The 14727-nt window shown below is 44.3% G+C and overlaps 1 protein-coding gene across 1 annotated transcript in view; it reads left to right on the top strand.

Annotated features, from left to right (window-relative positions):
• Positions 1-14727, top strand: part of BCAS3 (BCAS3 microtubule associated cell migration factor) — a 630880-nt gene that overhangs the window by 15028 nt on the left and 601125 nt on the right. The window contains exons 4-5 of the mRNA XM_081943945.1: positions 1105-1180; positions 2665-2771. Of these exons, the coding sequence (XP_081800071.1) occupies positions 1105-1180; positions 2665-2771 (183 nt within the window). The remainder of the gene's footprint in view (positions 1-1104; positions 1181-2664; positions 2772-14727) is intronic.

Below are 14727 nucleotides of genomic sequence, written 5' to 3'. Positions count from 1 at the left end.
TAGGGGAGACATGATAGCAGTCTTCCAATATCTCAGGGGTTGCCACAAAGAAGAGGGAGTCAAACTATTCTCCAAGGCACCTGAGGGTAGAACAAGAAGCAATGGGTGGAAACTAATCAAGGAGAGAAGCAACTTAGAATTGAGGAGAAATTTCCTGACAGTTAGAACAATTAATCAGTGGAACAGAAGTTGCCTCCAGAAGTTGTGAATTCTCCAACACTGGAAGTTTTAAAGAAGACATTGGACAACCATTTGTCTGAAGTGGTGTAGGGTTTCCTGCCTAGGCAGGGGGTTGGACTAGAAGACCTCCAAGGCCCCTTTCAACTCTTTTATTCTGTTATTCTATAATCACAGTGGGACCACAGATGAAAATAGTAGTGGCCTTCTTGAAGAGGAACGTCAGTACTGCAAACCGTAGTATTGTAGGTGGAAAAGAAACCATACACCATGCCCTCCAGCAGCTACCAGAAAACTACCGTAGTAGCTATGCAATATAGTATGGTGATTTGAAAATGACAGCATTGCATACAGGCAGCCTGGAGAGGGAAACTATATACTATTTTTGGTGACAGGATGCAATATTTTATTTATTAGATTTTTATCCTGCCTGTATTACTTTATAAACAATTCAAGGCAGCAAACAAACCTAATATTCCTTCCTCCTCCTCCTAATTTCCCCACGACAAACCTTTGAGGTAGGTTGAGCTGAGAGGGAGAGAGATTGGTCCAAAGTCACCCAGCTGGCTTTCATGGCTAAGGCAGGACTAAAACTCCGAATCTCCTGGTGATTGGCCCAAAGTTATCCACTCGGCTTTCATGCTTGAGGCTGGATTAGAAGTCCCCGTCTCTTGTGATTGGTCTGAAAGTTCTCACCTAGCCGGCTTTCATGCTTAAGGAGGGACTTGAACTCATAGTCTCCTGGTAATTGGCCCCAAATCACCGAGATGGCTTTCATGCCTAAGGCGGAACTAGAACTCTCAGTTTCCTTGTTTTTCTACCAGCTTCTTAACCACTACACCAAATTGGCTCTGTATGTCATAGCTGAATGGGTGTTAACTGCACAACTGACGGTTTTTCTTTTGACCCTCATCTTTTTTCTTACAGGCTTATAGCAGTACAGCTCCAACAGAAGAAAAAGAGAAAATTGTTTGGATCAGATTTGAAAATTCTGACTTGAACGGTAAGTCTCTCCCCCCTATAATAATATAGTATAGCCTTTATTGTCATTGTACATCATGTATACAACAAAATCCAATTTGTGGCTTTGTCGTTTCTGCTCAGTCTTATCATGTCTGCATTTTAAAAGCCATCTCTTTCCATATCAGATGGTAACAAACAGGAGGCGTCCTTGATTGGACAGCCTATACATGTAGTCCTTGACGTACGACCACAATTGAACCCCAAAATTTCCCTTGCTGAGTAAGATGTTAAAGTGCTCCGTTTTACAACCTTTTTTGCCACAGTTGTTAAGCAAATTGCTGCAGTTGTTAAATGAATTATGTGGTTGTTGCACAAATTTGGTGTCAGTTCCAAATAATGCATCCATCACAAATCAAACTCCAAGGCATTTCCTTTCCTCAAAGAACAAATTTATTTAGATACACCATCTTGGCACAAACTGGTGAAAAGCCTATAGGAAAGTTCCCGAGCTTTTCACCCATTATAAATAAGGTGCCAGGTTTCCAAATAGCATCCAAAAGTAAATCAGAGTCCGAGGCAAAGTATTCCTCAAAGTTCCAATTTATTAAGAGAGCCATGTTGGCACAACTGGGAAAACCCGAATCTGAAAGCTTCCCGGTTTTCCCACCCAGTTGAAAGTTCAAGATCCTGCCCCCACACCCACAAGTCCATCCCATGGTCCAATCTCCCACTGCCACAAAGGCAGAGTCCACCCATCCAGTTTCCATCAGGTTCAGAGGTGCAGAGACAAAAGATGACCTTGGCTTTTTAGAAAGAATTTTGTTATGGGTACATATCACACAACTCTGTATAATCCCCTCCTCCCATTTTTCCACAATAGAAAATGCATAGTAGAATACTAGAAAGTGTGGCAGGCCTGAGGTCCAAAAAAAAAGATGGCTTGCAGGCCTGACATAAGGGTTTCTTATTTTTCCAAATAATATATCACACTGACCAACCGGGATGAGAGCTGGTTGCTTGGCGACTTCACTCCTCCTTCGGTTGGCCAGCCGTTGGAATGTAGCTTACTCATCGGCCGACTATTCTGTTTTGGCTGAAGATTCCCATTTCCCTCACCTCTCTCCCTTTCTGCTTCCAACTGTGTCAAACTGAATTCATGTTAGCATAACGCAGAATACAAACCATCCCGCAACCCGATCAAATTGAGGCTTGACATTTGGTTCCCCTCAATTGCTTGTTGGAAGCCAGCTGGAGGGTTAGAACTGGTGATCACGTGTTTTGTTGTTTGCATGTACCTTTGCTAGCGGGCCAAAGCCTTGCCCAAAGCATGGGCAAGTTAATGAAATAACATGGTTTCCCCCCCCCCCCCCTTAATTTCTCTAGAGATAATAGAATATTTTGTTTCATTTTGGTTTGTTTTATTTATATGCCACCGGTCCCGCTATCCAAAGTAATTCTTTGGACTCCATGGAAGTGTTGATTCGGGCTTTGATTCCTTTTTCTGATCTTCTTTTTTCCCTTCAGATACGTTAAGGAATGTGGAGCTGCATGAGATGCACAGCACTGGGAACGAGCCCCCTCTTCTGCTCATGATTGGCTACAGTGACGGGATACAGATATGGAGCATACCTGTAAGTATCTCGTAGCTGAGAAGGAAAAGGGAAAGGTTAGCAGACAGCAAGCAGAATTTCAGTGAATAGAACAGAACAGAACAGAATAGAATAACCGAGTTGGAAGGGACCTTGGAGGTCTTCTAGTCCAACCCCCTGCCTAGGCAGGAAACCCTATACCGCTCCAGACAAATGGCTATCCAACATCTTCTTAAAGACTTCCAGTGTTGGGGCATTCACAACTTCCGGAGGCAACTTCTGTTCCACTGATTCATTGTTCTCACTGTCAGGAAGTTTCTCCTCAGTTCTAAGTTGCTTCTCTCCTTGATTAGTTTCCACCCATTGCTTCTTGTCTTGCATTCAGGGGATTTGGAGAATAGTTCGACTCCCTCTTCTTTGTGGCAGCCCCTGAGATCTTGGAAGACTGCTATCATGTCTCCCCTAGTCCTTCTTTTCATCAAACTAGACGTACCCAATTCCAGCAACGGTTGGAGTGAGGGAGTTGTCTATGGAGACTCTCAGTCATCTAGATTCTCACGGCCGTCACAAAAGAGCTTTTTCAAAAGGCCTCTGGACTTTGTTTTTCCTTGAAGACGTTTCGCTTCTCATCCAAGAGGTTTCTTCAGCTCTGACCTCAAGGACTCTCGGAGAGAGTGCTAATGACCAGATGACTGCAAGGAATATAAATCCTTCCATCCTCCACCATTCAGCCAGAACTGAAGAAGCTTCTTGGATGAGAAGCAAAATGTCTTCAAGGAAAAACAAAGAAAGTCCAGTTGCCTCTTGAAAAAAAGCACCAGGGGGTATAAACTTTGTTCTCTGATGCGAAGGTTATAAACCTACTTTTTTCCCCCTGATGAATTAAAGAAGAGGGAGCCCGGGAGATGTTTTCTGCTCCTCTGAATGGCAAAAGGATACATTTTGTGTAAAAAAACACAGCTTGGATCATAAACATCTTTAATTAGAAGAATTGTAAGAAGAATTTAAAGAGAAGAGGGCAAGTTGCCACCTTGAGATCCTGCAGAACTATTGCCAAATAATACAGGATATGGTAGATATCTAAATGGATCTGGTATAAAAACAATTTTCCTGGCTTATTTTTAAGTCTGAGAATTTAGGAGGATTTTCCCAGTTCAAGTCTGATTCATAACTTTGGATTTCCCCACTTCAAGCGTGATTCAGAACCTCGTCGTCCTCGCATAACAGACAGTGCTGATAATTTTCTATCCTAGCATAAAGCCATTTTATGTGGGACAAGAGCCTGACATTCAGAAAGAGCTGGATTAGATTGACTTTTATTTTTATTTTATTTTATTTCATTATTTTATTAGAATAACAGAGTTGGAAGGGAACTTGGAGGTCTTCTACTCCAACCTCCTGCTCAGGCAGGTAGCCCTATGTCTGGAATGGTGAACCTATGGCACGTGTGCCACAGGTGGCATCTGGAGCCATTTGTCAGGGCACGCAAGACGTTGCCCTGTTAGCTGGCCAGTGCGCATGAGTTCAGCTTTTTTAAAAGCCATTTTACGCCCTCCCCAGACTCCAGAGGCTTTATAGGAGCCTGGGGAGGCCGAAAAAAGCATGCAGAAAATGGGGGGGAGCGGCTGTCATGCGTGCATGCGCCCTGGGGGTTGCGCATTGCATTATGGGTATGGCATGCCCATGCACGACCCCCCCGCGCCCCCCCCCCCCCGCTGATGGCACGCGAGCCAAAAAAGGTTCGCCATCGCTGCCCTGTACCATTTCAGAAAAATTGTTGTTCATTTTCTTCTTAAAACCCTCCAAAGGAGCACCTACAGCTTCTGGAGGCAAGTGGTTCCACTGATTAATTGTTCTCACTGTCAAATTTCTCCTTAGTTCTAAGTTGCTTCTCTCTTTGATTAGTTTCCACCCGTTGTTGTCAGGTGGAATAACATTATTAGCATTAACGCCCGTTATTATTACAGGTAGTCCTTGACATATGATTTTATTTCAATTCATTTTATTATTTGATTTCACTTTCCCCACTATTCTTGTTTCTAAGCAAGGCCGTTGCTAGGTAAATCACACCTGATTTTGCCACCCTTCTTCTGATAGTTGTTAAATGAAGCACTGCAGTGAATCATGTTAATGGAAGCCAACTGGGAAGGTTGCAAATGCAAACCACGCGACCCCAGGACGCTGCAATCCTCATAAACACAGGCCACTTGCTGAGCAGCCACATTTTGAGCATGTGACTGTGGGGAAGCTGCAACAGTTTTCAGCGTGAGGACTGAATGGTGAGGACCTGTTGTGAGTCTCTTTTTTCCCAGTGCTGCTGTAATTTCAGATGGTTGCTAAATGAATGCTTATAAGTCGAGGACTACCTGTATCTGTTTACAGATACGTACAGGTAGTCCTCGACTTACAACGGTTCATTTGGTGACTATTCAAAGTTACAACGGCACTGAAAAGGGTGACTTATCACCATTTTTCACACTTACGGCTTTGCCAGCCTCCCCGTGGTCACGTGATCAAAATTCAGACACTTGGCAACTGACTCGTATTTATGACGGTCACAGTGTCCTGGGATCACGTGATCCCCTTTTGCGACCTTCTGTCCAGCAAAGTCAATGGGGAAGCCAGATTCACTTAATAACGATGTTACTAACTTAACAATTTAAACGGATTCTCTTAAACAACAGTAGCAAGATAGGTCATAAAAAGGTGGCAAAACTCACTCAACAAATGTCTCATTGAACAAGAGAAAATTTGGGCTCAATGTGGTCATAACTCAAGGACTCTCTGTGTTTTAAGAGTGTCTTTCTACAGCTGTCATTTCTACAAATGAGCAGTAGGTGTCGCTAAAGCACTGAGCAACATTGGTTGTTTCAGTAATTGGGCAGTCATGAACTCTTAAAGGGGAATAAAACAAAACAGCAGCATATTTTGCCTTATCAAGTAATGGAAGTGGGTTCTGGTGCCCTTTGCCCCCCCCCCCTGCCCTACCCCAGCCAATTCTGCCCCTAGGAGGACCTTTGCCGGGGATTTCTCTCATTCACAGAGGAGATTAGGTGAAGAATTGTCGTAGGTAGACGTATCCTACTCTCTGTTTTGAGGGAAACTCTTGAGCTGATTGCTTCCTTCAGAGAGGAAAACGTTGGTTTGAATCTCACATGTGTATACTGCCAATGTAGTAAGTTGTGAGAATGTCTACGGATATTCCCAATGATCCAGTTCATTAGATGCCATAAAAGGTTCTTTTCTAAAGGCAACTGGGCTTTCTTCGGGTTGTTTTTTCCCCTTGAAATGTTTTGCTTCTTCATCCAAGAAGCTTCTTCAGTTCTCTGCTTCTTCGGAACTGAAGTAGCTTCTTGGATGAGAAGCGAAACATTTTCAAGGGGAAAAAAAAGTCTAGTTGTAGACTTTAGTAAAGCGCCTTTGGGATAAGTTCTAAGAAATTGCTTATGATTACAAAAAACAATATTTCCATGGCTAAGCAAGGCAGTCCTTCAGTGAGTCATGCAACCTATTCTTGCTACGGTTGTTAAGCTAATTATTGCAGTTACTAAGTGAGTCATATGGTCACTAAGCAAATCCAGCTCTCCCCATTGACCGCTTGTCAGAAGGTCGCAAATGGTGATCACATGGTCAGTACAATTGTCATGAATACATGCCAAGTTGCCAAAAAAACCCTGAATTTTGATCACATGATCATGGGGATACTGCATTGGTTGTTAAGTGCCAAGACTACTCTCTTTTTTTTCAGTGCTTTTGTAACTTTGAATAATCGTTAAATGAAGGATTGTAAGTTGAGGAAAACTTTGTACATTTTAAAGATTGCTGGTTTAAATCAGTGAGTTTTAGCAGCACCTTCAGCAAACATTCCATGGGCCTTGAGTAACAGTACCCAGTAACTGAAGTGAAGATGAAGTTTTGCTTTGTGAGCCAGTTGTTTTATGACCACTGAGACTTTTACCATTTCAAACAAACGGTTATTCAGTCTCTTCTTTAAAATCTCCAGTGTTGGAGCATCCACAACTTCTGGAGGCAAGTTGTTCCACCAATTAATTGTCTTCACTATCAGCTTCTCTGCTTGAATAATTTCCACCCATTGCTTCTTGTCCTGCCCTCAGGTGCTTTGGAGAATAGCTTGACTCCCTCTTCCTTGGGGCAGCCCCTGAGATATCACAACACTGCTATCATGTCTCCCCTAGTCCTTCTTTCTCTTAAGCTAGACATACCCAGTTCCTGCAACCGTTCTTCATATGCTTTAGCCTCCAGTCCCCTAATCCTCTTTGTTGCTCTTCTCTGCACTCTTTCTAGAGTCTCCACATCTTTTCTACATCGTGGTGACCAAAACTGAATGCCGTATTCCAAGTGTGGCCTTACTAAGGCCTTATAAAGTGGTATTAACACTTCACGTGATCTTGATTCCATCTCTCTGTTGATGCAGCCTAGAACTGTGTTGGCTTTTTTCTCTCCTTGATTAGTTTCCACCCATTGCTTCTTGTTCTACCCTCAGGTGCCTTGGAGAATAACTTGACTCCCTCTTCTTTGGGGCAGCCCCTGAGATATTGGAAGACTGCTATCCTGTCTCCCCTAGTCCTTCTTTTCAATTAACTAGGCATACCCAGTTCCTGCAATTGTTCTTTGTATGTTTTAGTCTCCTCTTTGTTCTCTGCATTCTTTCTAGGGTCTCCACATCTTTTCTACATCGTGGCGACCAAAACTGAATGCCGTATTCCAAGTGTGGCCTTCCCAAGGCCTTATAAAGTGGTATTAACACTTCCCTTGATCTTGAGTCTATCCCTCTATCTCTGAGCGCTTCAGCCCAAACAGTTTCAGTTTATCCCTGGGGTGGGGGGAATTGAATGTCCACCAAGGAAGTCTGCTCCTCTTCCTGAAAGATAAGATTCAAGGCACGCCCTTGTGTAATTGTGCTCTTTAACCGCCTTGTGCTACCTCGTCTTAACATTTCTATATTTAGAAAGATTTTCTTTTCTTTTCCCCTTTGGAAATGTCTGCCAAGCTGCTGCCCTCCCTCGTATCACGTGTAAAGTCCCACGCCCGAAATTCACTTTTATCTGTAGTGTTGTACTTTGGCTCTCTGTTCAGCTGGACACCTATTCAGCACTTAATAAAACGAATGCGCTCCGGGCAGCCCGGTTTGTGTCTGAGTGATTATGAAGTGTTTATGACAGTTCCTAAGCCGACACCCTCCGTAATGGTGTTACACGGGCCTTGGAAACACTTCTCAGCCCTTCGTTTCTGACGGTGTGTCTCTTCCCAGTCTGAGTGGTTTCGCATTAAGATCCCTTCTGAGTCAGATCTTTTGACTACCAAAGTGTTACTTGCAAATGGAGTATCCCATTTAGATGGCCTTCAAAGGGATCTGTTAACGGTTGGGGGCATATTTTTGAAGTGCCTCCCGTTAATCTATGAAACACAAGAAGAGAAGCTGCTTTATTTTATTCTTTTTCTTTTTTTCTTTTTTGAAAGGAAAGTGTGGGTGGGAAGGTTAAAAGCCCTCTTTAAACAAGAAATGAAATTGTGTGTTTGTGCAATGAAATCAGACAAACCGTAAAGGGTATGATTTATGAGTTGGAAACGTGGGACTTTTTGCTATAATTACGTTTTGCTTGTTTTTTTCCCCCCTCTCTTCCTTCTTTCCTCCTCCTCATACGTGGAGGGCTGTGTCATGAGAAAGCATATGGAGCCAAAGCCTGATTAAAATGGACATTTCTGATGCGTGAGAAACGTTGACTCATTATTTTTGCATTGTGCAAAACAGGTCAATGAACTGCAGGGCTAAATTAAAATGCTTGATTGTATAGTTGTGTATTATTAAAAAAACACATTATACAGGTAGCTCTCAGCCTACAACCACAACTGAGCCCCAGATTTTTGTTACTAAGTGAGTCAGTGTTAAGTGAGTTTTGCCCCATTTTTCATAAATATGAGTCACTTGCCAAGCGTCTGAACAACGGTCATAAATCAGTTTTTTCAGTGCCGTAACTGAACAGTCATGAACTGTTGTAAGTTGAGGACTAACTGTATTCAAAATGAAAGAAAAAGACTCATATCAGCCGATCAAAACCATTCCACAACACTAATAGGTAACCAAAAAAAAGCCAATTAAAAGTAGCCCTCAATTTTCGACCATTTGTTTAATGACCGTTCAAAGTTACAAAGGCACTGAAAAAAGTGACTTGTGATTGTCCCAAGAGCCTACAGGACTTTCTTGTTTTTTCTGTGAAGACGTTTTGCTTCTCACCCAAGAAGCTTCTTCAATTCTGACCGGATGGTGGGGAAGGGAAGGATTGATACTCCGTGCAGACAGCTGGTCATTTGCATCCTTTTTAGAGAGTCATTGAGGCCACTTGAAGCTTCTTCAGATCTGACAAGATAGTGGGGAACGGAAGGATTTATACTCCTTGCAGACAGCTGGTCATTTGCATCCTTTTTAGAGAGTCATTGAGGCCACTTGAAGCTTCTTCAGCTCTGACTGGATGATGGGGAACGGGAGGATTTATGCTCCTTGCAGACAGCTGGTCATTTGCATCCTTTTAAGAGGGTCGCTGAGGCCACTTGGAGGTTTATCTCTGTCCTCAGGGTCACCTGAGTGGTGCAAATGGGTGTGGAGCCTTCTTGGAACTGCCGAAAGGACTGTGTCGTAGACTGCAGATGGATGAAATCAACAAAGGGGCAGGGATACAACATGGACAAATACCCATCTGAAATGGTATAGGCCAGGGTCTCCTGCTTGAGCTGGGAGGTTGGACTAGAAGACCTTCAAGGTCTCTTCCAGCTCTATTCTGATTAATTGAAAGTCAAGCATTTCTTGAACTATAAGCATTTAGCCAGCAGAGTTTAGCAAGTGTTCACTCTAGTACAGATTTCAGAACCTGTGGTTGTCCTTAGGTTGTTATATTTTAACACCATGATGACGAACCTGTGGCACGCATGCCAGAGGGGGTACGCAGAGCCCTCTCTCTGGGCACGTGCGCCCTCACCAGCTGTTCTTCTGGGTTCTGTCGCGGGCATTCACAGCTGGTCTTCCAGATTTCTCTATTTCAATCATATTCTAAAGCAGTGATGGTGAATCACTTCAGCACCGAGTGGCAAAACTGGAGCACATGCATGTGTGTGCATGCGCACATGCTCCAGTTTTGGCACTCGGTGCCGAAAAGGTTAACTGTCTGAACACTTGTCAGTGCTGGTCAGAATTGTGAACAGTTAAATCATGTGAGGTGTAATTCCACAATTTGTGCAGGTCCAATAGAATCCTCCCCTTCTTTTTAAGCGCAATTTTATGACAAGTTCTACCAGCAAGGTGTAGAATATTACAGTTGGTAGCAGTAGAGTGAAAATTTCTGTACCATTTGTGTACTGGCCGTTTGAAGTTACAATGCTACCCCCAAAAAGTGACTTATGACCATTTTTCACACTTACAACCTCTGCAGCCATCCCCACAGTCATGTAATCAAAATCCACCCGCTTGGCAACGGCCTCATACTTATGACTGTTCCAGTGTCCTGAGGTTTTGTGGTCACCTTTTGCGACCTTCCGGCGAAGGAAGTCAGTGGGGAAGCCAGATTCACTCTACAACAGGGGTGTCAAACTCAGTTTCATTGAGGTCCACATCAGGGCTGTGGTTGACTTTGGGGGGAGGGGCTGGGATTATGGCCGATTGGGTGGGTGTGGCTGATTGGGTGGGTGTGGCCAGCTTGATGCTATTTCCCCAAACTGCTGGCATGTTTCCTCTTTGCACTGGTTAGACTGGGCCGAAGCTATGCTGGCCCAATGCTTCCTCTTTGCATTGGGTAGACTGGGCCAAAACAACGTGGGCTGGGTCCTTACATTTTCCAGGCTGGCCCTGTGGGCTGGATCTGACCACATCTCGGGCCGGATCTGGCCCGCGGGCCTTGTGTTTGACACCCCTGTTCTACAATCATGGCACTAACTTAACAACTGCCATGATTCGTTAAGCAACTTGCGACAAGAAAGGTCATAAAGCAGGGCAAAACTCACTTAACAACTGCCTTGCTTAGCCACAGAAATGTTGGGCTCAGTTGTAGTTGTAAGGAGGGGCTCAATTGTAATTGTGGTGAGGACTAGCTGTATTTCTAAGACCGAAGAATTTTGCCTCGGGTCTTAATCTGATTTAAAGGAGGGGGACCTTAAAGATCAAGAGCAACACCCATTTTGTCAATCTGGATTCAGCTTCAGCAATCGTGGACATAACTGGATTCTGACCCTCTTCATCACTGGAGCACAGACCTCAGCCTTCTCCATGCTGTCGTCATCTATAGCGGCTAACGTGTGTCCATAGAGATGTTCCCTGCTGATGTGCCCAATTCTCCTTTAAAAGCTCCTGATGCTCCTTGCTGTATCAGGACCAGTTAGTTTTGCCTCTGCTGGCTCTGAGCATATATAGGCTCATCAATTCTGCCCTAAGACCCAAGACTTTGGAGGAAGGGAAAGAGAAGCAAGACAGCGCTTCATTGTGTGCAGGTAGTCCTCGACGTGCAACAGTTCATTTAGGGACCGCTCAAGGTTACAACGGCACTGAAAAAAGTGACTGATGACCATTTTTTCCACACTTAGGTCAGTGGCAGCATTCCCATGGCCAAGCGATTTATATTTGGATGCTTCACATCAGCCTCATATTTATGACGGTGGCAGTGTCCTGGGGTCACGTGAGCCCCTTATGCGACCTTCTGACAAGCAAGAGACAATGGGGAAGCCAGATTCACTTAACCATGTTATTAATTTAACAACGTCAGCGAGTCACTTAACGAAAGTGGCAAGAGAAGCAGTAAAATGCGACAAAAGCTCACTTAACAAATTTCTCACTTAGCGTTGTCAATTTTGGGCTCAATTGTGGTCATAAGTCGAGGGCTACCTGTATTACGACCACAATTAGGACCAGTAATTCCTATTGCTATATAAGGCCGTTGTTCTTTGAGTCACAGCCAACGTCACCCCCTTCGTTGTTAAGCAAAATCACTGCACTGAAGTGCATTTACACGGTGATAAAGTGAAGCCGGCTTCCTTTGATTTTGCTTGTTGGAAGCCAGCTGGGAAGGTCGCAAATGGCGATCACATGACCCCTGGACACTGCAACCGTCATAAATATGAGTCAGTTGCCTAGCATCCAAATTTGGATCAGGTGACCATGGGGAGGCTGCAGTGGTTGCAAGTGTGAGAAATGATCTTAAGTCACTTTTTCAGTGATGGTGTAATTTTGAACGGTCACTAAATGAACTGTTGTAAGTCGGGGATTACCTGTATATAAACATTATGTTTAGAGGGGAAGGCTGAATCTGCTCCAAAACTTAAAATTGCCCCATCCAACTATTCTCCAAGGCACCTGAGGGTAGAACAAGAAGCAATGGGTGGAAACTAATCAAGGAGAGAAGCAACTTAGAACTGAGGAGAAATTTCCTGACAGTTAGAACAATTAACCAGTGGAACAGAAGTTGCCTCCAGAAGTTGTGAATGCCCCAACACTGGAAGTCTTTAAGAAGATGCTGGATAGCCATTTGTCTGAAATGGTATAGGGTTTCCTGCCTAGGCAGGGGTTGGACTAGAAGACCTCCAAGGTCCCTTCCAACTCTGCTATTGTATTGCATTGTATTCTGTTAAATGTTGATCCCATGGAGAGTTTTATTATCTTATTTATTGCACCAAAAATGGAAATTGCACACAGATGGATATACAATTCAATACAATAGCAGAGTTGGAAGGGACCTTGGAGGTCTTCTAGTCCAACCCCCTGCCTGGATATTGCTGAGTTTAAAGGTGTTCTGACTCTCTGGAACCCTGCAGAAACCTCATATAGCAAATATTTTGGCTCCCACTGAGCAGATGTTGATTGTGGTAGTTAAAATTCCTTATAATCCATGATATACAGGTAGCCCTCAATGTACAGCAGTTCATTTGATAACTGTTCAAAGTTACAACAGATGTAGAAAAAAGTGACCTGACCATTTCTCACATGACTGTTGCAACATCCCCATGGTCAAGCAATCAACATTTGGATGCTTGGCAACTCGTTCATATTTATGACCTCTGCCGTGCCCCAGGGTCATGTGATCCCCTTTTGCGACCTTCTAAAGAGCAATGTCAATGGGGAAAACCAGGTTCACTTAACAAACGTGTTAGCCACTTAACAAATGCGATGGTTCACTTAGCTACTGTGGCAGGAAAAGTCGTAAAATGGGGTGAACTCGCTTCACACATTTCACTCAGCGACATAAATGCTGGGCTCAGTTGTGATCGTGACTCGAGGACTACCTGTATTTTGAAATATGTGAACATTTCTTTTTTTTACTCAAAAAAGAAATTACTTTGGCAGCAGACTTGTAGTTAAAACACGTATTAACACACAAATTGGGGGGGGGGGAGCAGGCAGGGCGTCCTGGACGTACAACCATTCCTTTAGCAATCATTTAAAATTACAACGATACTGGAAAAAAAGTGACTTAGCAACCGGTCCTCACAATTACGATAGTCACACCATCAGGGAATTAGAGAAGTTGAGCTGCAAATGTGAGTAGAATTCGAGCTAAGTGTTGTGGCCTGCTAGCGGCCAGCAAAGCTGGCAGGAGATTCGGACAGTGAGGAGGGTTGGGGAGGAACCTGGGCCAGTCCTGGAGTCTGGGGAAGGCTCTGATGAGGGCTCTGCGTCGGAGGCAGAGAGGGGGCCAGGGCCGTCTGACAGCTATCAGCTGCCTTCAGAGTCAGACATCAGTGGGGCAGAAGAACAGCTGGAGCCTGTTCCCAGTATGCGCATGCGCAGCAGACCAAGGGAACAGCTAAGGAACAGGGGTCAACTTGGGAGTAAAGCCACAGGTGGACAATGAATGGCCCCTCCCAGAGGAAATAAAAGAGGAGCGAAAGGGGAGTGGAGCTTACAGGAGACAATCAGTTCGCTTCATTGGTTCGTGACCCTCCGAGACTCCTGGCCAAGTTTTGCAGAGATCGCCCTGTCAGCTCTCCAAGCCAGAGAAGGTCTGTGACTGTAAATCCTCCCTGGAAAGACTTTGCTGGATGTGAATGAGCAGAATTCACAGCAAATTAATAAAAGGGTTTTTTGTCGGGACCAGGAGTTTTCTTCATGCTCTTGGGAAGCCTCGTTCAGAAGACTAAGATGCAGAGGGAGTTCACCTATACCCCAGCTGTTAGAACCGAGCCTGCTTTCTTTTGGGGGAAAGTTTGTTAAAGAAATGCCTCTCACCACTGTTTTACATCAGGAAATAAAAGATACTGAAATCTGGAGCTGCCTTGCATTTTACACCAACTGCACATTCAAAGACAAACAAAAACCATTTGTTAGATGGGATTATGAGGGTTGTCAGGCTCTAAGACTCCACAGAGATGCCAACCATTGATCAGAGGAGCCTTTGAAAACTTGTCGGCCACAATAATCTCAGCAATGATTAAAAAAAAAAATTAAAACATTCCCCCCCCCAACTCTCCCCAGTTAGGTTATGCTGAGCCCCGACTCCCTGCACTTGACCTTGTTCACAAAGGAAGGTTGCATTTTTCAAAAGCTTTCTGCAAACAGTCAAGTCCAGGTTTTAGTAGCAATCATTTTTGTTTTCTTAAGTCAGCTGGCTAGGCGATCAGGAATTGGGGTGAATGGAAGGAGAAGAAGGGGGCAGTGGCAGAGAAGGTATGTTGTTTTTAGTTGCAAAGTCGTGTCCGACCCATCGTGACCCCATGGACAACGTTCCTCCAGACCTTCATGTCCTCTACCATCCTCGGGAGCCCATTTAAGCTCACCCCTTCTGCTTCGGTGACTCCATCCAGCCACCTCCTTCTCTGCCATCCCCTTCTTCTTTTGCCCTCCGTTTTTCCCAGCATGAGGCTCTTCTCCAGGGAGTCCATCCTTCTGATCAGGTGGCCAAAGTCTTTGAGTTTCCTCTTCAGGATCTGGCCTTCTAAAGAGCAGCCAGGGTTGATCTCCTCTAGGACTGACCGGTTGGATGGCCTTGCAGTCCAAGCGACT

Source organism: Natrix helvetica (genome assembly GCF_964273705.1).
Source record: "Natrix helvetica genome assembly, chromosome: 2".
Classification (NCBI taxonomy): domain Eukaryota; kingdom Metazoa; phylum Chordata; class Lepidosauria; order Squamata; family Natricidae; genus Natrix; species Natrix helvetica.
Note: the sequence above shows the minus strand (reverse complement) of the source record. Positions and strands in the feature narration are given on the sequence as shown.